The sequence below is a fragment of the Rhincodon typus genome, chromosome 7, assembly GCF_021869965.1.
Source record: "Rhincodon typus isolate 14 chromosome 7, sRhiTyp1.1, whole genome shotgun sequence".
Taxonomy (NCBI): Eukaryota; Metazoa; Chordata; class Chondrichthyes; order Orectolobiformes; family Rhincodontidae; genus Rhincodon; species Rhincodon typus.
In genome coordinates this window covers 8615804-8638218 of record NC_063338.1, presented here as the reverse complement: position 1 = coordinate 8638218, position 22415 = coordinate 8615804, and the positions used below count along the sequence as shown (strand labels likewise).

The window sequence follows — 22415 nt, the reverse complement described above, 5'->3', positions numbered from 1 at the left end:
GCAATCCTGACCTCACACAGCCCAATCATGGACTATGCAGGTCTAGGCAATGAATCTATCAATAACTCATCAAACACCAAGCATTACACTGCAAGATGGGCCTTTCACTTGTGTTCCATTAAAGGCTATTATAGTATCTGTAAATAGTCTAGAGTGATTTTGGGGTTATGTGAATTTCCTGAAATGCTGTTGCATCCTCACTTCTGGGTCTGCAGCATGACAGGAGAATGAAACAAAAGCTGCAAACAAGAAAGCTCTGTGCACGTGAACTTTGAGCTGAGGTTCTTAATGCTCCTTGACAGTGATAGGAGACTGTTTGACAAGTGGCATCTTATGCCCACCTGAACTCCCAGATATGCTTCCTCATTGAGGTCCCAGACTGAAGCCTGTGCAGAACTCACTTGCAAACTTGCCCTCTAATAATATGTCATATGAGCAACCCTTTCTTTCTGGCACGGCTGCAGCCCATTTGTGTCCAGTGACTCATGCTAAATTCCAATTATATACTTGCAGTAAGCATGAGATAAACTGATGGGGCTTTTTATTAGTGGGGTATTGTCACTCTCTTCTTCTTTGAGTTGATGTGGCTGGGTATTTGTGCTTGAGTGTCTGAAAGCAGGAAACCAGAATAGGAACACTGATGTGAAGGAAAGTGGCGTGGATGGGCAGAAAGAGGTCAATGGTCATACCTTCACCAGCTTACCCATTGTGCCAGATAGAATAATGAAGATATACTGGGAGTTGAGAAGAGGCATAAGCCAGGAATAAGTTGTCTTCGAAGTTCTCTGAGTCACAGTCAGTTCCATGATACTTGCCATAGGGTACCAAAAATGCAGGCATCCTTATTTCAGTTTCTGGTCTACTTTTTTCTCTTCTGTGCCACCTTGTCCTGTAAGGGTGGGGAGACTGTCAGTGAGTCTGTAGCACAGACTTGATGAGTTAAAGGGCCTTTTCCCACGTTATAGAGCTCTATGAGTAAGTTTGCGTGATATTCATGCCATAACCAAATAACTGGAGTCATATGAAAGTACTGCACGTTGAGTAGAAGGCTGGCAGCTTCGATAGGTGTGGGAAGGTGAGATGGATGTGAGAGGTGAGTCCTGAGCACCTAGGAGTGCCGCTGAGTGATGTTGGGATGTCTGCATTGAGAAGCATGATAGATATGGTGGTGAGGGTATGTATGTATGGTGGTGAGGGTATGAAAATACATGCTTTTCTTTTGATCACCTCTGTTAGGTAATTCAAGTTCTTGTGGCACTTCTAGCAGGTTCTCAGGCCCAAACTTCAGGAATTGACATCCTTTGACATCTGTTCCCTCGTCTTTCTGTAGGTGGGTCTTACCAGCTTCCTGGTCCCCTGCAAAAACATGGTGTTTCTCCCCTTGCTCACCTCCTCATGGCTTTAGTGCTGCATCTATCACCCTGGAATTCTTTCTCTTCAATCTTTTCAGCAATGTTATTCTGTGCAGCTTCTTTTTAAGAGAAGACTAGGTTACCTAAAACATGTGCAGAATCTTATAGTGGTTTGAGTGGCATGGGCCATAGAAAGATGTGTGGCCGAATTGGGTGAGAAGTCCAGCAAGTCCCACCTTGATGTGAGCAATCTGCTGCATCTTCTGTGTATTTGCCAAGTGGCAAGGCAAGTTTCTTGCTAGGCAGCACTGACTTGCCAAATTGAGGGGTATTACAGTTTGTTCAATGCCTTAATAACGCTGCAACTCACCTCATTAATATTCAGCTTTCTATCTTACTAAAACCAACGAGCAAGCTAGACGTTCAGAACTTTCAACATGGAAGTCAGCCCAGTTACCTGGTAAATTCAACTGGGCGCTGGCTGCAACCAGCCTTCATCTTGCTTTAGCACAAAAAGCATCTCAGGACAATCCATAGACACCATCCACAAACCCAAACATGAGCACTGGCATTGGACATTAGCCAACTCTTCACAACCATGCTGGCACATCTCCCAACGCGCTTATTGGCAACATAGGGAGCACGGACTTGTACTGCAGGGTGCTTTGGAAATTAGCATTGAAAGACTGCTGCAAGGACACTTTGTACTCAGGGACAAGCAGCCAGCTCAGGGATTGGACCAAGTTGCATCTTAGGCTGCTTGTTTGCTCTCTTAGTCCTCATTAAGTGCCTAGTTGCATGTCTTCTTTTACCTTGCCTTGCCATACCATGTCTTTTAGTGCACTAGAGCTTCAGCTAGAGCCAAAGACTATCAGTCCTACTGTATAGACACACTCCTTAGCGCAGGTACACAGATAGGCTGCTTGTCATAGTTGTCAGTAGGATCTGTCCAGGGACAGGGGGAGACTTTTGAATTGTGAATCATCTGTTCCGGAGCTGCAAAGACAGCAGTAAGCAGTCTAGATAGTCATACCTAGTGGGTGCTCATCAAAGTCAGTCAGAGGTCTGGGTTGAATACAGTCCTAGGGGGCCATCTGTTGACCACTGACAGGGGTGCAATGTGAGCCTGTAAGAAGGAGGATCACTGCCAAAATGGATTGAAGAATTAAGGGTGGAGGGCCTGAATGGAAGTATGAATGAACAATGTGATAGGGGGTATCTCCAGGTATATTGGGGAAGTGGTGAGAAACAGTAATGGAGGGCATAGTAGGCTAGTATGTGGGGAGAAGCATGGGTTATTGGTAGTGCTCACTACCATGGCCTTCACATAGGAGGGTAGAGGAGCAGGATGGGTGTAATTAAGGTATAGTGTTAGCGTTTAGGGACAAAGAGGACAGTTGGAGGTGAAAATCAAAGTCCTGTGTCTCCACTTGGGGGAGATGGGTGGAAAGTGGCTGTTGGGGTAGAGTGGGGTAAATGGGGCTTGGAGGCTTGGTGGGTGGTGGGACTGGGGAAGTACCTTGTGGCTAGGTGGAGCCCAGTGCTGATAGTGTCCATTGGAAGCTGCATTCCCTGCCATCAGTTGCCATCCTCTAGATGTAAAATGCATCTGAAAAATGTTGAGCGGAGTCAATGTCACTGATAGGCATTAGGACATTGAAGTGGCAAATACATGAGCATGGATTTGCAAACTCCAGCTATATTTCATTTGCAAACATTTCTTGTCCATTTGCTATGCATGCGGAGTAAATAGCTTAGGTTTCAAATACTGCTCAAAGTTGATTTGCATTGAGCCACTGGTACTTGCAGACCTGACACTAAATCTCAGTGATGCAGAAGTTAATGGAAATGACTTAAAAAGAGGCGAGTGCTAGTCAAAAGTGCCCCATCACTTGTGAAATTTCCAAAGGTGCTCTGGGTATAGAAACATGGTCTCATCACATATCCTGTAAGTATGACAATGGACTCTACTCAATGAAGTGAAAAGTTGAATGAATTATGTAGTTCTGGGTTGGGAAGGGGCTCAGAGCTCAGCATGCACTCCCTTTTTATATAACATATTGGTCACTCAGCTGGCACAGCATCTTTATAAAGTTGCAGCACATGCTCCAAGCAGCGCCATGGTGGATAGATGGTAGGGCTACTAAAGGTGTGGTTTTGTGCCTTGGACCAGCTTTGGGGAACCTTCCAGTATTGTTTGGTCAGAGAGTGCTGCATAATCCTGGAATTCTGTGCTTTACACAATTAGAAAAGGCAAGGAGATGATATGCTGGATGCTATGAAGCCAGCGGAACGGAAACAGTCATCTGAGAATATTGGAGAGGGGGAAGCTTTACTTGTGTACGTCAGAACTCAGCTGCATCGGATGCTCCAAGATAGACAATCAGTTCCGGCAGAAATGAGCTGGGTGCAGCAGACCATCACAGAATAGTCACTGGTCATAATGCCAGCATTTCGCTGGTATAGTAGAGAGAAATTCAGCCTCAATTGGTTTTGTTTAAATTGCTTTGCTAGCTGTAAATAAAAGCTCAAGTTTGGAATTGTCCAATTGCTTACCTTTACGTGATGTGTTTCTAAAGGACAATGACAAGTGGGCATTAGGAACAGAGTGGCAGTGACATAGTTAGAGTATTTAGGTGAATGTAGTGAATAACAGGAAAACTGTGGGGCCTGGTGGTTAAATGATGGAAGGAGTGGTTCATCGTGGATGAGATGTCAACTGCTTTCTCCTGGATGGTGTCAAGCTTCTTGAATGTCATTGGAGATTCACACACTCAGGGAAGTGGAGAGTATTCCATCACCACTGTGATTTGTGCCTTGTAGATAGTGGACAAGCTTTGGGGAGTAAGGAAATGAGTTATTCACTGCAGGATTCCCCAGTCTCTTACTAGCTCTTGTAGCAGTTCTATTTACAAGACTAGTCCAGTTCAGTTTCTAGTCAATGGTAGCTTTCAGGATGTTAGATAATGGGACATTCAGTGATGATAATGCCACTGGATGTCAAGGGGCGATGATGAGATTCTCCCTTGTTGGAGATAGCCATTATCTGGCTCTTGTGTGGAGCACATCTTACTTGCCACCCCTTAGCTTTAGGCAAGGTATTTTACAAGTCTTGCTGCATACGGACGCTGACTTCTTCCATCATAAAAACCGAAAGAACTGCGGATGCTGTAAATCAGGAACAAAAACAAAGTTGCTGGAAAAGCTCAGCAGGTCTGGCAGCATCTGTGAAGGAAAAAACAGAGTTAACGTTTCGGGTCCGGTGACCAATCTGTTCTGAGGAAGGGTCATTGGATCCGACACGTTAACTCTGTTTTTTCCTTCACAGATACTGCCAGACCTGCTGGGCTTTTCCAGCAACTTTGTTTTTCTTACTGACTTCTTCCGTATCTGAGAAGCTATAAGTTGAGCTGAACATTGTGCAATCATTAGTGAACATTTCGCTCCTGATCTTATGCTGAAGGCAAGATTATTGCTAAAGCAGGCTGATTTGAAGTTTGAAATAAATGCAAGTTTTGTTTATCGGCAGCATGATGCTTCAAGATTTCCAAAGACTGGAATAACAACACTGTGCATGGGTACTGGGTAAATACAGAAAATGTGACTGAACATAATACTTGAAAGATGTGGCTTTTGAATAATCTGGAAATAAGAGTCTAATGATGACCATGAAACTGTTTCCAATTGTTAGGAAAACCCATCTGGTTCACTAATACCCTTTAGGGAAGGAAATCTGCCATTCTTACCTGGTCTAGCCTGCATGAGACTCCAGACCTACTGCAATGTGGTTGACTCTTAACTGCCCTCTGGGCAATTAGGGGTGGGCAGTAAATGCTGGCCTGGCTAGTGACGCCCACAATCCAACAGGGAAGTTAAAGGTGGAGAGTTTTACGAAGGGAATTTTGAATAGTAGGGCTGAGGTAATTAAATAGTCTTTGCAACCAGTGTTGGACCAGTGGCAAGGTGGGATGTATAGAAGTCTACATTTGGAGAATATGGATAGTAAGGCAAAATTGAATGGGTTCAGAAAAGAATTACCAGGATAGTGCTGGGAATGGAGGTTTGAGTTATAAGGATAGGCTGGGACCTATTTCACTGGAGCATAGGACATCGAGGGGTGACTTTATAGAGGTTTATAAAATCATAAGGGGCGTAGGTAAGGTGAATAGCAAAGGTCTTTTCCCCAAGATGGGGGAGTTCAAAACTAGGGGACATATTTTTGAGCTGAGAGGAGAAAGATTTAAAAGGGACCTGAAGTGCAACTTTTTCACACATTTATATATGGAATGAACTGCCAGAGAATTTGGTAGATGCGGGTACAATTATAACATTTAAAAGACATTTGGACAAGTACATGAATAGGAAAGATTTAGAAGGATATGGGCCAAATGCAGGCAAGTGGGACTACTTTAGTTTGGGAAACTTGGTCGGCATGGATGAGTTAGACCAAAGGGTCTGTTTCCATGTTGTATGACTCTACGACTCTATGACTGTGACTCTATGATCATGGCAGAATTTATCAATGAACTTTAAATTAAAGCAAATGTAACTCTGTAGAAGTCTTTACTGCACATGGCCGTTGAGGCTGGGTCACTCAGTATGTTCAAGGCCAAGATAGACAGATTTTTAATCAGAATTGGATGAAGGGTTATGGGGATATGACAGGAATGTAGAGTTTAGCATTATCAGATCAGCCATGATCTCATTTAATGGCATATCAGACTCGATAAACCAAATGGCCTACTTCTACTTCTTTGGCCTGTGGGTGTTATAGCTTGTGAAGGCTAGGGGTATATGATCTGATGATAGTAGTCAAGTTGTATGGACAGTGGTACTTGGCAGGCCAGCCAGGATGGCTCTTAATAAATTAAGTCTGTAGAAAGTAAATCTGTGGATGATTATCTCTGCAGGAGTGAGGTAAGTATGGAGGTGACTAATATTGCAGAGGTGGGAGTTCTTGAAATTGGAAATCAGCTTAGAGTAGAATTAGATAAGGAAGCTGTAAACCATCTCATGCAGTCTGACTTGCAGAACAGAGACAGTCACTGGTGAATAAAATGCTTGATTGGCTGGTTTTGGCTTCCAGTGTTCAATGAAAGGAAGTTTTGGTTCATTCACAACCTAAGATCAGACAAGCAATCTTGCATGAGAGTTGAGGCTGGAGGAGGTGATGCAACAGTACAATTGGGTAGCACAATGGCTCAGTGGTTAGCACTTACATCTCACAAAGCCAGGGAAGGAGTTTGATTCTAGCTTTGGTCGACTATCTGTGTGGAGTTTGCACATTCTCCCCATGTCTGTGTGTGTTTCCTCTGGTTTCCTCCCACAGCCCAAAGATGTGCAGGTTAGGTGGATTGGCTATGGGAAATGCAGGGTTACACGATAGGGTAGGGGGAGTGGGTCTCGGTGGGATGTTCTTCGGAGGGGCACTGTGGACCTGATGGGCCGAATGGCCTGCTTCCACACTGGAGGGATTCTACGATTCTATGATACAGTTGCAGTCATCAGTACCATGCTTCACACTGAATTTCTGTAAATAATTATTCTTTTCACTTTAAGATGAAGGCAGAGTGTGGATGCTGTTTATATGGACTTCAGAAACGCATTCATACACAGTTCCACATGGCAGACTGGTTAGCAATGTTAGATCATATGGAATCCAGGGACAGCTAGCTATTTGGATGCAAAGGTAGGAACAGAGGGTGGTGGTACAAGGTTGTTTTTCAGACCGGATGCTTGTGACCAGCAGTATGACACAAGATTTGGTGCTGGATCCACTGCTTTTTGTCATTTATATATATGATTTGGATGTGAATATAGGAGACATGGTTAGTACGTTTGCAGATGACACCAAAATTGGTGGTATAAAGGACAATGAAGAAGGTTATCTCAGAGTACAACAGAACCTTGATCAGATGGGCTGATGGGCCAAAGAGTGGCAAATAAAGTTTAATTTTTGATAAATGTGAGGTGTTGCATTTCAGTAAGGCAAATCAGGGCAGGACTTATACACTTAATGGTAGGATCCTGGCAAGCGTTGCCGAACAAAGAGACCTTGGGATGTAGGTTCATAGTTCCTTGAAAGAGGAGTCGCAGGTAGACAGGGCAGGGAACAAGGTTAGTAGGAACTGCAGATGCTGGAGAATCCGAGACAACAAGGTGCAGGGCTGGATGAACACAGCAGGCCAAGCAGCATCATAGGAGCAGAAAGGCTGACGTTTCGGGCCTAGACCCTTCATCAGCCTGCTTGGCCTGCTGTGTTCATCCAGCCCTGCACCTTGTTGTCAGGGAACAAGGTATTTGGTACACTCGCCTCTATTAATCAGTTCATGCAGTATATCAGTTGCGATGTCATGTTGCGGCTGTACAGGACATTGGTGAGGCCACTTTTGGGATACTGTGTTCAGTAAAACCTCTTGGAATAAGGATAGCACACAAACCAACAGCCACACTTCGCCAGTTACTCTCAAAGATGAAAGACCCCATACCCATAATAAGCAGGACAAGTGTGCTATATAAAATACCATAAGCAACTGCGAGAAACACTACTTAGGACAGACGGGTAGGAAACTTGCCACCAGGATACATGAACACCAACTCACAGCAAAACGGCACGACCAATTCTCCCTTGTTTCAATACACTCAGACATAGAAGGATATCAATTTGACTGGGACAAAGTTACAGTACTAGGACAAGCGAAACAGAGACAAGCACAAGAATTCCTGGAGGCCTGGTTTTCAACCACCGATGCAATTAATAAACATGTTGAAATACCCCATCTACATACCACTATGGTACAAAACTGGAAACAAGACTGCCCACCATGACAGGCGGGATCATATAAATTCAGAGTGGGATAGAACAACAGCACTTCTACAGAGGCTACACAGCACTGACAATGTCACCTAGAAGAGAGACGAAACGTTTGCAGGAAAACCAGTCAGCTCGGCGAACCAACCGACAAGTCTAGACTAATTTAGGATACCTGGTCGGCATGGACAAGGTGGACTGAAGGGTTTGTTTCCATGCTGTACATGTCTATGACTCTTTAAGTCTTGTTTCTGGCTAAATAAACTCATTTCATTTTCTCTGCATGCACCATCATTAACCATCATTTAACCGTAGTATTTTATTCCACAGATTTTCCAATCCTTGGGGAATCAAAAATCCTTTGTATTCTCGCATCTTACTTGAGGCTTAATGCTTTTCTGCCCATGGCCTCCAACTCTGCACTTACATTTTGTGTTACATTCAAATTTGTCAGCTATTCTCTCAGTATTTTCAAAGCGGTTCTGAATTCAAATTCACAAGTTGAATCTTTGAATTACCCTCATCAACCATTCTTGCACAATATCTAATAAAACAATGTCCTTTTGAAGATAATATGTTAAATGCACATATACTCCAAATAAGCTTCAACTAATGAACACTGCAAAATTGGTATCAATTATTTTCAGCTTGTGACCACATGCTATCTTGATGCATGCCGCACCACATGGCTTATTGATTACATCTTAATACTGGTTAGGTAAAATCTGAGCGGTCAATAATCATGCCAATAACCTCTTGTTTTGTCACAATTAAAATATCATCATTTCACGATCTGTATTCCATATCTCAAAACAAACCTTACATCTACATCTACATTGAAATGCATCTGTTTCATCCAGAATCCTAAACTAACCATCCCATTTATAATCAGAACTAGTCATACAGTTTTGTGTCATCACCAGTATCACATTATTATAAGATGAAATCTTCCCCAGTATCAATTAAGAACACTGTGAAATGGAAGGAACCAGTCAACAACCCAACAAAACTTTACTATTTGCGCATTAAGTATTTTCTGCTTTCCACTGACAAGTTAATTTCCACTATTGCTTTTCTTCAAAGCCGAAAGAGTGATATGGAGCTTTGAAGATTAATTATGAGGACTGATTGTATAAGTTTGGCTTACATTCATCTAATTGATAATTAGAATATTCAGAGATAGTCTAATCAAATCATTAAAGTTTTTCTAGGATATTTCCTAGAATATTTCCTCCAGTGGGGGATCAAGTTCAAGAGACAGACTTTTACCATTGGAGCTGGGTCGTTCAGGAGCGAAATCAAGAAGTGATCTGGAAATCTCATCCCCAAAAGGCTGCAAATGTTGGTATAATTGGAATTTTCAAGACTAAAATTGCTTTTGTTAGATGTGGAACAAATGTGGGAGAATGGAGTTGAGGTCAAGAGCAGGGAAATTGTACAGAATTGTATAAAATACTGGTTAGGCCACAATTTGAGTACAGCATGGAGCTCTGTTCACTACATTATAAGAAGGATGTGATTGCAGTAGAAAGGTTGAAGAGGAGGTTTACCAGGATGCTGCCTGAGCTGAAGGATCTGAGCTATGAGGTAAGATTGGATACGCTGGGGTTGTTTTCCTTGGAGTAGCAAAATTTGAGATGGGATCAAATAAAGGTTTGCAAGATTATGAAGGCATGGATAGGTGCATTGTAAAGTTCTTTTTCCATTAGTAGAGAGATCAATAACCATGGCTACGGAGATTAGTAAGAAGTAGAAGACTAAGAGGGGAGTGGAAGAGAAAAGTTTTCACCCAGAGGCTGGCGGGAGCCTGGAAGTCACCGCCTGAAGGGTGGTTAAGTCAGAAACTCTCACAACATTGAAGCAGTATTTAGATATTCGCTTGCATTGTGATAGTCTCCAGGGCTATGGGCTAGATCTAAAAAATGGCATTAGTGTAGTCAGATCTTTGTTAACTGGTGTGTACATTACAGACTGAAACGGCTTCTTCTGGTGTATAAACATCTATGAGTCTATAAATAATGAAATTAGAAGAAACATTGTACAATTCTGCAAAGGTTTGTAGTCTGTCAAAAGATTGGACAGATTTTAAGAAGTAGCAGCGAAAGGCATAGAAAAGGAAAATTTAGAGAATGAGAGAAAGCTAGATAGAAATATCAAAGAAATTAGTAATAGAAAACAAAGAGATTGCAAAAGCATTGAACTTACATTTTGTGCCTTTCACTGCTGAAGACTTAGAAAACTTTCCAAAGATAGTTGAAAATCAAAAGGTGAAAAACAGGAAGGAACTTATTAGAATCACTAGCATCAAGGACAAGCGGCTGCAGCGACAATACAGGCATTGGTTAAGATCATCCAAAGTTCCTTAAATTCTGGAAAAAGCTCACTGAATTGGGAAATAGCAAATATGACACCATTTATTCAAGAACTGCAAGAAATAGAGAGCAGGAAACTAATTAGGTAGTCTAATATCTGTTATAGAATATTACTAAAATTCATGAATAAGGAAGTTGTAGCAGGATACTTCATAAAAAAAATTGGGATCAGATATACATGGCTTTGTGAAAAGAAAATCACATTGAACTAATCTATGAGAATTTTTTAAAGACGTAGTAAGCAAGATAGATAAAGGGATACCTGCAGATGCACTTGGATTTCCAAAGGGTGATTGCTCAGGTGCTGCATCAGAGGTTGCTAAAAAGGTTGCTCAAGGTGTAGAGGGTAATTTATTAGCATAGAGTGGGAATGGAAGTGCCATGCTCAGGTTGGCAAGTGGTAAATAGTAGAGTGCTGCAGTATTGACCTCATATATTTACAAGCAATGTCAATGACTTAGATGGAAAGTCCAAACATATACAGTTAAATTTGCTGATGATACCAAGATAAATAGGAAAGTAAGTTGTGAAGAGGAGATAAAGACTATAAAGGGATGTAGACAGGTGAATAGGCAAACATTTGGCTGATGGAATATAATGTAGGAAAAATTAAACTTGTCCACTTTCAGAAGAAGAAAAAGAAAAGCAGTATACTATTTAAATAGAGAGAGATTGTTTAATTCAGTGGTAGAAAGGGATCCTGGTGTTCCGCATATATGGGTACAGCATGTGATTAGGAAGGCAACTGGAGTGATGACATTTGTTGCAACTGGAGTGGCATATAAAAATAGAAAAGTTTTATTGTATCCTATATGCAGGGCCTCGGTGAGAGCACATGTGAAGTACTGTGACATTAAAGGACTTAAACGTGTGAGAAACAGTCCAGAGAAGGTCCACACAACTCAGTCCTGGGTTGAACCTCTCTCACAAAGGAATATTGAACAGGTTCAGATAATACCCACTGCAGAAGAATGAGAGGTGATCTTATTGAAACATTTAAAATCTAAGGGACTTGATCATATAGATACTGTGAGGATGTTTTCTTTTATTGGGAGACTAGAACTGGGAGTCAAAGTATAGCAAGTAGGGATCTCCCATTTAAGACAAAGATGAGGAGAATATTTTTCTCTCAGCCATTGTTTAGTCTGGGGAATTCCCTTCCCCTGAAAGCAATGGAGGCTGTGCCATTGAACTTATTCCTTGGAGTGGATGGTGTATGGGGAAGAAGACAGGAAAATGGAGATAAGACCATAATCAGATCTTACTGAATGGTGGAACAGCCTCAAAAGATTGAACGGCTGCTTCTGCTCCTAACTCTGTTCTTATGTTTCATTATGCAGGAGCCATTCTCTCTGTTTGACCCTGGTCCACTCCTCAATCACCCCTAAATCTTAATCCTCTTCCTGAGAACGTTTGCTGGAAATGTGGCACCTACCCTTTTATTTCCTTTCTGCTCACTGTCCAAGATCCCGAATGCTTATTCCAACTAAAGGAATGATTTACTTGTACTTACTTCAGTTAGTCTACTGTATTCGCTGCTCACATTATAGTCTCCTCTACATTGGGTAGGCTAAATGAGTTACCAGTGGCCTGTCATTTTAAGTTATTCACATTGCTCTCAAACTTCAATTTCTGTCCTCAACCTGTTGCATTGTTTCACTGATGCTTAAAATTAGCCAGGGGAATAGCACATCATCTTTTAAATAAGCACTTTAGAGCCTTCTGGACTCAACAATAACTTCAGAAATTTCAAACCATAATCTGTCCCTCATTTTGTTTCCCTTTATTTGTAACTTGAGAGTTTTTCTCTTATTTTTGCTTTCAGTCAACAGCACACCTGCTTCCGTCACATCTTGTGTTTCCTTGTTTCTTTTCTTGCCTCATCACCATTGTTTTTGATCCTGTAAGATTAACCCTTCTGTCATTCAGGTTCTTCTGCCTTTCCCTGTATCACCTTAATTTGCCCTTGTTTCACCCACCATTCATTCACAACATGTCTAACTTTTCCAAGTTCTGTTGAAAGACCATAAACTCAAACCATTAACTCTGTTTCTTTCTCCACAGATATTGCCAGACCCTGATGAGTATTTTGTCATGTTCTGCTTTCAAATTGAACTGGCTGATCTGTTTGGAGCAGATCATTCTCAGTTTATTGCTTAAAGGGACATCTTTGATGCACTGTAACCAGGTTTTAAGGCTATGATATCCTTCAATGACAAGATTTTTAGATCTAATATTTGCAAAATAATATAAATGATGTTAGGATGTACATACATGGAGTGTTTTCCCAGCACTTTTTCTTGTGTAAACAGCTTGACAATAATTTATGTGGTCACCTTTGTAAACTGAAACCTTTTTATTGTCTTTAGTGTTTAGGTTAGCTTAACTCTGGCCTAATAGATAACTGCAATTATTGCAGGTTGTTTACTGGAGAATACATAGGATACAGTTTCTCATTTCCAACTTCAGTTACTTGAAATTATATAAAAAATGATGTAAATTTATTTATATGTCACAAAAATGTTCAACATTTTGATTCTTTCGAGAATAATTAATAAAACAATGCAGTTGAGCTTTGCATGATCAATGTCAACATTTAACAGGGCTTCAAATTGTTTCCTTGTAGCGTACAGGCAAGTATAAGTGGATATGAATGGATTTTTAAAATCATACACTGAATCTAGCTGTCCTCAGATTCTAAATTCACTACTTCCTGGGAGCCTGCTACTATGTATGATCTAGGTTGGACAGAGCAGTATACACAATATACGTCATTGCTTTAGCCTGTCACATAAACTTTAAAGCATTTCTATTAAGAGGTAGCCTTCTGACAGTAGACTGTTCTTTCTATATTTGCCACAAGTGTAAGTGAACACATATATGATAAACAGTGACAAAGAGAAATATCTGAACACACGTGAAAATTAAAATTAATTAATTAAAATTAAGTTTCAAAATTTCAGTTAGTACAGAATTTTAAAAAAATGCCCGAAATACTAAATACTGAAAGTTATCAAAAGCATCTTGAGGTTTACCTCGCCAAAAAAAATCAAATGTCAGAGATTTAATAGTGCATGTAAAATCATTTAAAGAAGAATTTGATGTTACAATGGGAGGACATTAGGACCTCTCTGAAAAGATGAATCAAGATTCACTAAATTGTTTCCTCATCCATGGTCATCCAATCATCTTGTAAACTTATTTTTATATGCATGAAATTACAATGTAAATAATAAAATAAAACAAAGTCATTTGGAAACTCAGAACTTGGGTAATGCTGAAAGAAGACATACTTTATCAAAGTTTTTCATTTTGCAGTCATCAGGACAAGGGACCAGATTAAGGGGAAATCAACATTTATATGCCACGAGAGCATAGTGTTGATTGTTGGCAAATGGACTCTGATTGGTAGAGGTGTTGCCACGGAGAATGCACCAATTAATAACAGCTGACAGTTAACTTCCAGGCTTTGTTTAAATTTTAAACTAGGTTTACTTTGGTCTAAGCACTGTTCTGAGGAATGAGCCTACTTTTTGGAGATGAAACAGATGCACTGAGTGGACATATTACTTCTATCTGTAAAGAACAGGGCCCTGTGTATTAGTATACACAGCTTCCAGTACACCCAAGTGTGCCACATTTGAGCAAATTCATCTTTAAAATGGAATGGTCAACTGAGCTTCTTTTTCTCAATGTTCTAGTTGAGAAGACTACTTCAATTGAGAGATCTGGTACTGTCTACCAAAAAACTACTGTAACTGATCAGCATACATGTGTTAGAATATTTGCCTTAACAGTAACTTCAAAGATAATATTTAAGCTGTGTAAATGTGATGCTGAAATAGGGTGGGATAATGGCTACCCTGATCAGATTATATCTCATGGTATAACATGCAAGTTCATTAATGGCCCTGAGGCCATCACTTTTGACCTTGAAAAGTGCCCAGTCTATCTCAGATTACCCTGGAAGGGTAAGCTTTCTCAAAGGTTTCAGCAACAGGTGAAGTTAGTTGTTTCATGCTACTACGATGCAGGAACAACATCAGTAATATTCATTGCTAACAGAATGCCACTGTCAAACGATAAAAGATGTCTGTCACATAAATTAATAAAGTGATACTTGAATTTCAGTGCTGGTCTGTTGCTAGGTATGTAGGCTACATGTCCCAAAGGATCGAATCAAATGGAATATTCCTTTGCCTATTTGCAAAAAGCAAGGTCCTGACAGTACCCAAACAACCTGTGCTTGCAATACTCACAACACACTATCCAATATGAGACGTGATGGCACAATTGGACAGCATTTGCTAGATAACCCCCAAGTGTATGAAGAATTACGTTGGCAACCAATTTAGGATTATCATTTGGGCTCACAGTGTTGTGCACTTTCATAAATGCACTTGCACAAGTTGTAATACTGACATGAGACTAAAAGCATCGACAAAATATGTTTCGCAATGTTCAAATAAAATAGTAAGAGATAACCACATGGTATTTGCCAGATTAAGGTTATAATGGGCAATTACCAAAGTCACGAGAATTTTCATCCCACCAAAGAAACTTCATTCTGATAGTTTGGTTATGATGAGATTTTGGTATCCAGTTTAGAACTCAGCTTTTTTACCTGCACTACGTGAGAAAATAAACACCCCAGAACCACTTTCCACAGTGAAAAACCAAACCATCAGTTTACTATCTCCATATTCCCTGTATTTGTGGAGCGATTATATTTTTAACACTTACAGGTTATACTGGGGACTGAAGTAAGATGGGATGGAACAGCTGATACGATACCTTAATTAACAAAAAGAATAGATTCCTACCTGAAGGGTGGAAAATCACTTGATTTCCAGGATGAGGGCCTGCATCAACTGATAACATTATTGCCACTTTCCGCACATCCCAAAGCTTTAGTATGCCATATGAGTCACAGGAAACAACTGTATCACCCTATCGAGCAAACATAAGGGAAGATTATTTTTGTACAGGATGAAGCTTCAGATTTATGTGTTGCATTTTAGAGTGACCTTAAAAAGGTAGATTACATAAGACGAGAACACAATTTTCATGATTCCCAATATCCAAAGACTAAGTCAAACTAAATCAAATTCAGAATTGATAAATATTGTAAAAAAAAATTAGACGAGGGAAGCGTTGATATGTAAGTTGAACTTCTCATTTGGTATTGCCAGTTTTGCATGATAGGACTACTCAACAATAATTAAATAGCAATTAACTTAAATAGAATTACATAGAGTGGACAGGCCAGCAACTGGCCATTCAGCTCAACTAATGTATAACAATATTAATGCTCCTCGCTACTTGCTCTTCGTCTAATTTTTTCCACTCTTTTATATTCCTTTCTGTCTTGTACTTATCTAGCTTCTCCTTAACACCATCTATTTCAATGATACTATATTGTAGAAATTTCCATAGTCTAACCAATCTCTAGGTTAAGGGGCTCCTCCCCAATTGCTTTTTAAATTTATTTATGACTATCATATATTTAAGAGCCTTGGTATTGGGATCCCCTACAGATGGAAATATCTTGTCTATTATCTACCATATCAAATGTATTAGAATTTTAAAAAAACTTATATTTTGTGAGCTTTCTATTTTCTAATTTTTTGTCCAAATAATTTGTCAATATATTTTGGAAATGAAATACACTCTTTCCTGCTAATTATAACATGGGTTACATGACAGTTATTCCTGCCTCTAAATTACCTGGTAAAAGTTATTCAAACCCAAACCTCCATAGAAGCATTCAATGCCAATGTTCCTTCTGGTTATTTTTTCTGCTGCATGGACCTCCAAGATCTGTGCATGATGATAGCTTTTAAAAGTGGACGCTGATCAGTGTGTGCTGAACATCCCAGTGGCTGTGCAGCCAAACAGGTCAATTGGTGACAGTGATTTAACGAAGATGTTCCAGGCAATTGTGAGAGTGGTGGAGCATGAGCTTTGGTGGATGTGGAGACAGTTGCAGAGATAGAGTTACTGTGAGGTTTCAGTGGTTATGCTGGTGGAGTGGAGATCCTGGCATTCTACCGACAATATTATGCATTCCTCCAGCCAGCTGGTTTTCTAATTTCTAATAATTTCTAATCACATTTGCTTACATTGCTCTCATATTCATCTGTTACCTATTTCGGCCTCCATCTATCCAATCTAAATCTTGAATGGTAATATCAGGCTGGATTTTACAGAGACAGAGGTCTCTCCCAAACAACTGCCTGAATGCTATTAACTGGCTCAGAATGAGTTTTCAACTCCTTTTGAAGAACAGTCACAGTTAACATGTAGGCAAATGTGATCAATTTGCACGAATCAAAATCCCACAAAAATTGAAATTAGAAAATTGAGAGAAGAGCCTGTTTTTAGTGGAAGGTGAATATTGTCCAGACTACTAGAAGAGTGCCCAAACTGCATAACTTGAACTTTTAGGAGGCTCATTTGGAAGATGGCACTGCTGACAATGCAGCAATTCCACTGTACGGCACTGAAGTATTATCTGGGATTTTTAAAAATTCATTTATGGGATGTGGATGTCGCTGGCTAGACCAGCATTTATTGCCCATGCCTAATTACCCAGACACCAATGAAGAGTCAACCACATGGCTATGGACTTGGAGGCACACGTAGGCCAGACCAGGTAAGATGGTGGATTCCTTTCCTGAATTTATGAACCAGATGGGTTTTTCCAACAATTGACAATTGAACACTTATTTCCAGGCTTTTTTTAAATTGAATTCAAATTTCAACATCTACCATGATGGAATTTGAATCCAGATCCACATATTACATGGGTTTCTTGGTTCATGCTCTAGTGATACTCATCAGTTGAACTGTGTGAACTTCATTTCTGACAGCTGTATCACAAAAATAAGAATAATGTGGTTCAAAATAGAGGAATTTTTAAAAAGTATCATTAAACCATAACCATAAGATATAAGAACAGAATTAAGCCATCCGGCCAATCAAGTCTGCTCCGCCATTTGATCATGGTTGATATGTTTCTCAACCCCATTCTCCTGGCTTCTCTCTGTAACTTTTAATCCCCTCAGCAATTAAGAATCTATCTATCTCTGTCTCAAAGACACTTAATGAATTGGCCTTCATAACCTTCTGTGGCAATGAGTTTCACAGATTTACCACAATCTGGCTGAAGGAATTCCTCCTCCTTTCAGTTCTAAAGGGTTGTGCCTTCACTCTGAGCCTGTGCTCTCAGGTTCTAGTCTCTCCTATTAGTGGAAACATCTTCTTCACATCCATTCTGTCCCCTTTCAGTATTCTGTAAATTTCAATGAAACAATGGAATAATAGAGATTAATAAAATATGAGTATTGCTGGCTAAGGCAGCATCCATTGTCATCCCTAATTGCCCTTAAGATAATAGGCTGTCCTTTTCTCAAACCATTGAAGTCAATGGAGAGTAAGTGCATCTATGCTGCTGTTAAGAAAATGGTCTCAGAGTTTTAACCCAGCGACAATGAAGGAATGGTGTTATAGTTCCAGGTCAGGATGGTGTTTTGCTTGGAGGGGATCTTTTAGGTGGTGATGTTCCAATACTTCTGCTGCCCTTGTCCTCCTATCTGGTAGAGGTTGTGAGTTTGGAAGGTGCTGTCAAAGGAGCTTTGGTGAGTCACTGCTGTGTGTCTTACAGATGGTAAACATATTGCCACAGTTGTTTCTGTGATGAAGGGAGTGGATGGTAATGCTGACGGAAGGTGTGCCAATCAAGTGAACTGTTTTGTCCTGGATTGTGTTGAGCTTCTTTAGTGTTGTTGGAGTTGCACCCATCCAGGCAATTAGAGAGAATTCCACCACATTCCAGAGTCGTGCTTTCTGAACAGGCATTGAAGAAACAGGAGGTGAATTACTCACAACAGAACTGTGAAGCTTGGAAACTCTGGAGGAACTAAGATAGATTGTCTACTTGATACTTCTGACTGAAGATGCCTGTAAATGCTTCAGCCTTGTATTTTGCATTGATGGACTTGTCTCCCCTACTGTTAAGAACAGTGGTACTTATGGACCACCTTCTCTTCCTCTAATGCGTTGTTTAATTGTCCACCACCACTCATGACTGAATATGGCAGGACTGCAGAGGATGGAATTGATTCTTTGTTGTGGGATTGCTAGGTTCTGTTTGTTGCATGCTGTTTATGCTGCTTGGCACATTAATCATCCGGGATAGTTGCTTCACTAGGGCGACACCTCATTTTTAGGTATGGCTGGTACTATGCCTGGCATGTCCTCCTGTATGCTCCATTAAACCTGTGTTGATCCTGGTTTGATGGTAATGGTAGGGTGGGAGAGATATGGCAGGGTAAAAATTACGAATTGTGGTTTAACAGAATTCTATGTTGCTAATGTCCCAAGTTACCTAATGGATGCCCAGTTTGAGTTGCAGATCCATTTGAAATATAACCCATTTAGCATGGTAGTAGTGTATCCTCAATGTGAAAGTGGAGGACCGTGCTGTGGTCACTGATAATGTCATGGGCAAATGCATCTGCAACGGATGTATTGGTGAGGATGTTGTCAAGTATGTTGTTCTCTCTTGTTGGTTTCTTCAGCATCCATTGTCATCCCTAATTGCCCTTAAGATAATAGGCTGTCCTTTTCTCAGACTGCAGACTGAGCCCAGTGGCTATGTCCTTTAGAACTTAGTCAGTAGCGGTGCAAACAGGAGACTCTTGGTGATGGACATTGAAGGCCCTCACCCAGGATACATTCTATGCTCTTGCCACCCTGAATTCTTCCTTCAAATAATGTTCAATGTGGAGGAGTACTGATGCACCAGCTGAGATAGGGTGCTAAATTTTATAAGAAGGAAGTCCCCTTCCCCATATATGACATGATGTCATGAGACTTCAAAGGGACACCGTCAATGTTGAGTACTCCCAGGGCACTACCACTATGCCACCACTTCCACTGAGTCCTGCTGGTGGGACAAAATAGAACCAGGGATGGCAGTGGTGTTGTATTGCACCCTGTCTTTAAAGGATATGGCTCCATGAGATTGACTCTGTCAGATTACTGCTCATCTACTCTGGGGAACAGCTATCCAAATTTCGATTGAATGTTAGTAAGGGGGGATTTGAAAGATTGACAGGGCTGGATTTCAAATTATGTAAGTGTTTGATTAGAAGAATGGACTTTTAATTCACAGATTCAAAAGAGAGAGTTCCCCATTTAATCAGGATGACAGCATTAAATTTTCTAATCCAATTAAGCATTCATTTTAAACACTTTAATTTTATAAATTTAATACACAATCTTTCCTCTCAAAATCCAAATACATTGTACCTGTTAGATTCCCCTGCACCTTACTATTTTGCTACCTCTAGGGCTTCCTTGGTGTCCTCAGGAATTAAAAAATATTCTCGAGGACACAATAATGAACAACTCAGGAGAAGAAACAAATGGAAGCGGGATGTGGGGTGTTAAATTGTACTTGTGAAAATGTTTTTTAATGATGAAACTATTAGACAGGGGAAAATGTCCATTTGACTGACAATAAAGATCATCCAATTGGGGCAATTCACTTTGTGATTGGTGTGGAAGGCCATGAGCATGTGTATTTTAGGTGTCCGATGGCAAGTGTGTAGAGGGGCAACAATTAGGAGGCAGGAAATAGAAACATCAAAACATAGAAAATAGAAACAGGTGTAGACCATTTGGCCCTTAAATCCTCTCTACCATTTAACATGACCATGACTGATCATCCAACTCAGTACTCCCATGCCCTTTGATCCCTTTAGCCCGGAGAACTGTATCTATCTCTGTCTTGAAAACTTTCAATGTATGTGCCTCAACTGCTTTCTGTGGCAGAGAAATCTAGACTCACCACACACTGGGTGAAGAAAGTTCTCATCTCAGCCCTAATTAGTCTTCCCCATATCCTTAGTCTGTGACCCCAGGCTCAGAACTTCCCACCAATTGGGAACGTTCCTCCCTGTACTTACCCTGACTAAACCTGTTAGAATTTTACAGGTTTCTATGAGATCCCCTCTCATTCTTCTAAACTCCAGTGAATATAGCTACAATCAATCCAGTCTCTCTTCGTGAATCAGTCAGGAATCAGTCTGGTAAACCTTCTTTGTACCACCTCCATAGATAGAACATCCTTCCTCAGATAAAGGAACTAAAACTGCACACAGTAATCTATATGACCAACAAGACCATATACAATTGCACCAAGACATCCCTGCTCCTGTACCCAAATCCTCTCAAAAGCCAATATACCCCTTGCCTTCTTCACCACCTGTTGTACCTGCATGCAAGCTTTCAGCCGTATGAGGCCACCCAGGTCTTGTTGCCCTTTGCCTTTTCCCAAAATACCATCATTCAGATAATAATCTGCCATCGTGTTTTTGTTAACAAAGTTGATAATGTCATAGTTGTCCACATTACACCTCATCTGTTATGCATTTGCCCTTAGTTTATCCGAATCACACTAAAGCATCTCTGCAACCTCCATTCATAGTTATGTTATCATGTGATGCTCTGTGAAACATAGTTGGTCAAAGTGAAGGGCAGCAGAAAGTGGGTCGATCCAGCCGTAGTTGGATGACAGACATTGCAGAGGAGTTACCAAGGAGCTACAGTGAACGTGTGTGAATTGTGTAAGACATACAAGCATGACAGAAAATCTCCTGGCAGGAGTAGCTAGAAGAATTATTCCTTTACCCTCATTTGGATGAATGTTAGTAGGATCTTGTAAAATTCTCTTGAGCCCTTTTTCCTAATTCCCACTGGTTGGCAACAATCAGCCTGCTATCTTTGCTAGATTTGAATATTTGCTTTTGATACAAGTCTGAAAAATATGAATAAGATCCTCAGTTATCTCCTCTTTCCTTCAGCCTGCATTTATCTCTTCTGGGTTCCTTATATTCAATTAACCACTTGAATTCCTGAATTACAAATGGTTTACACATTCTTTAACTTGATTAGATCAAGAATTTGTGTATCTTTAACAATGAAGATAGATGCTAAGATTTCATTAAACATGTCTTGATCTTTAAGATTGTTTACTCATCCTTATCCCTTACAAGGCCTATCTCTGTTTTATTCTCCATCAAGCCTGTGGAGAGAAATTCTTTGATTATCCTACAGCTATCGAAAATCTTGCAGCTATCTGTAATCCAGTGCCTTCACTCTTCTGATGTTCATGTTGGTTACATTCAACAAGCTTTTGAATGGCTTCCAGCCCCAACACTGTTTGTTTACTGGTACAACTTTACTTTCGGGGTCCTTATTTGATCCCTCTGCTCCTAACCCCGTTACCACAGAGAGCCCTGAAGTAAAGAATACAACAGCCATAACTAATCCAGGGGGGAGTTTCAAATCGCGCACGGAATAAATTCTTAGAGAACCTGGAAATGAGTTGTATGTTATCCCAAAAAGCAATAGAAACAAATGATCCTTTTTGATTGTAGGTTAGAGAGAGAGAACCTTCAAAAGTAATAACCACTGAGCCAATACTGTCATTGAAAGAAAAGAAAGATTTGGATTTGCATAGTGTCTTTCATAACCTCAAGATACCCTTATGTGCTTCAAAGATAACAAAGTGTTTTATAGTGTAGTCACTATTTCAATTTAGGAAAATCAGCAGTCAATCTGTACAGCAGAGTCCCACAGCAAGTGATAATGCGATCATGACCAGATAATCTGTTGTTCATAATGAAAAATTAAAATATGAAATATTGACCAGGACTCTGGTGAGAATTCCCCATTTCTTTTTGAAATACCACTGTGCGAACTTCTAAGTCTACCTGAGATATAAGAACAGGTCCTGGTTTAACTTCTTATCTGAAAGACAGATTGACAGGATGCACACTATCAAAACGTGGGCTCAAAGTTTTAATTGGA

The 22415-nt window shown here is 40.3% G+C and overlaps 1 protein-coding gene across 1 annotated transcript in view; it reads right to left on the bottom strand.

Moving 5' to 3' along the window:
- The window catches only part of LOC109913843 (sperm-associated antigen 16 protein), an 801521-nt gene that overhangs the window by 167987 nt on the left and 611119 nt on the right, over positions 1-22415 (bottom strand). Inside the window, 1 exon segment of the mRNA XM_048598688.1 lies at positions 15359-15485. Coding sequence (XP_048454645.1) covers positions 15359-15485 — 127 coding nt within the window.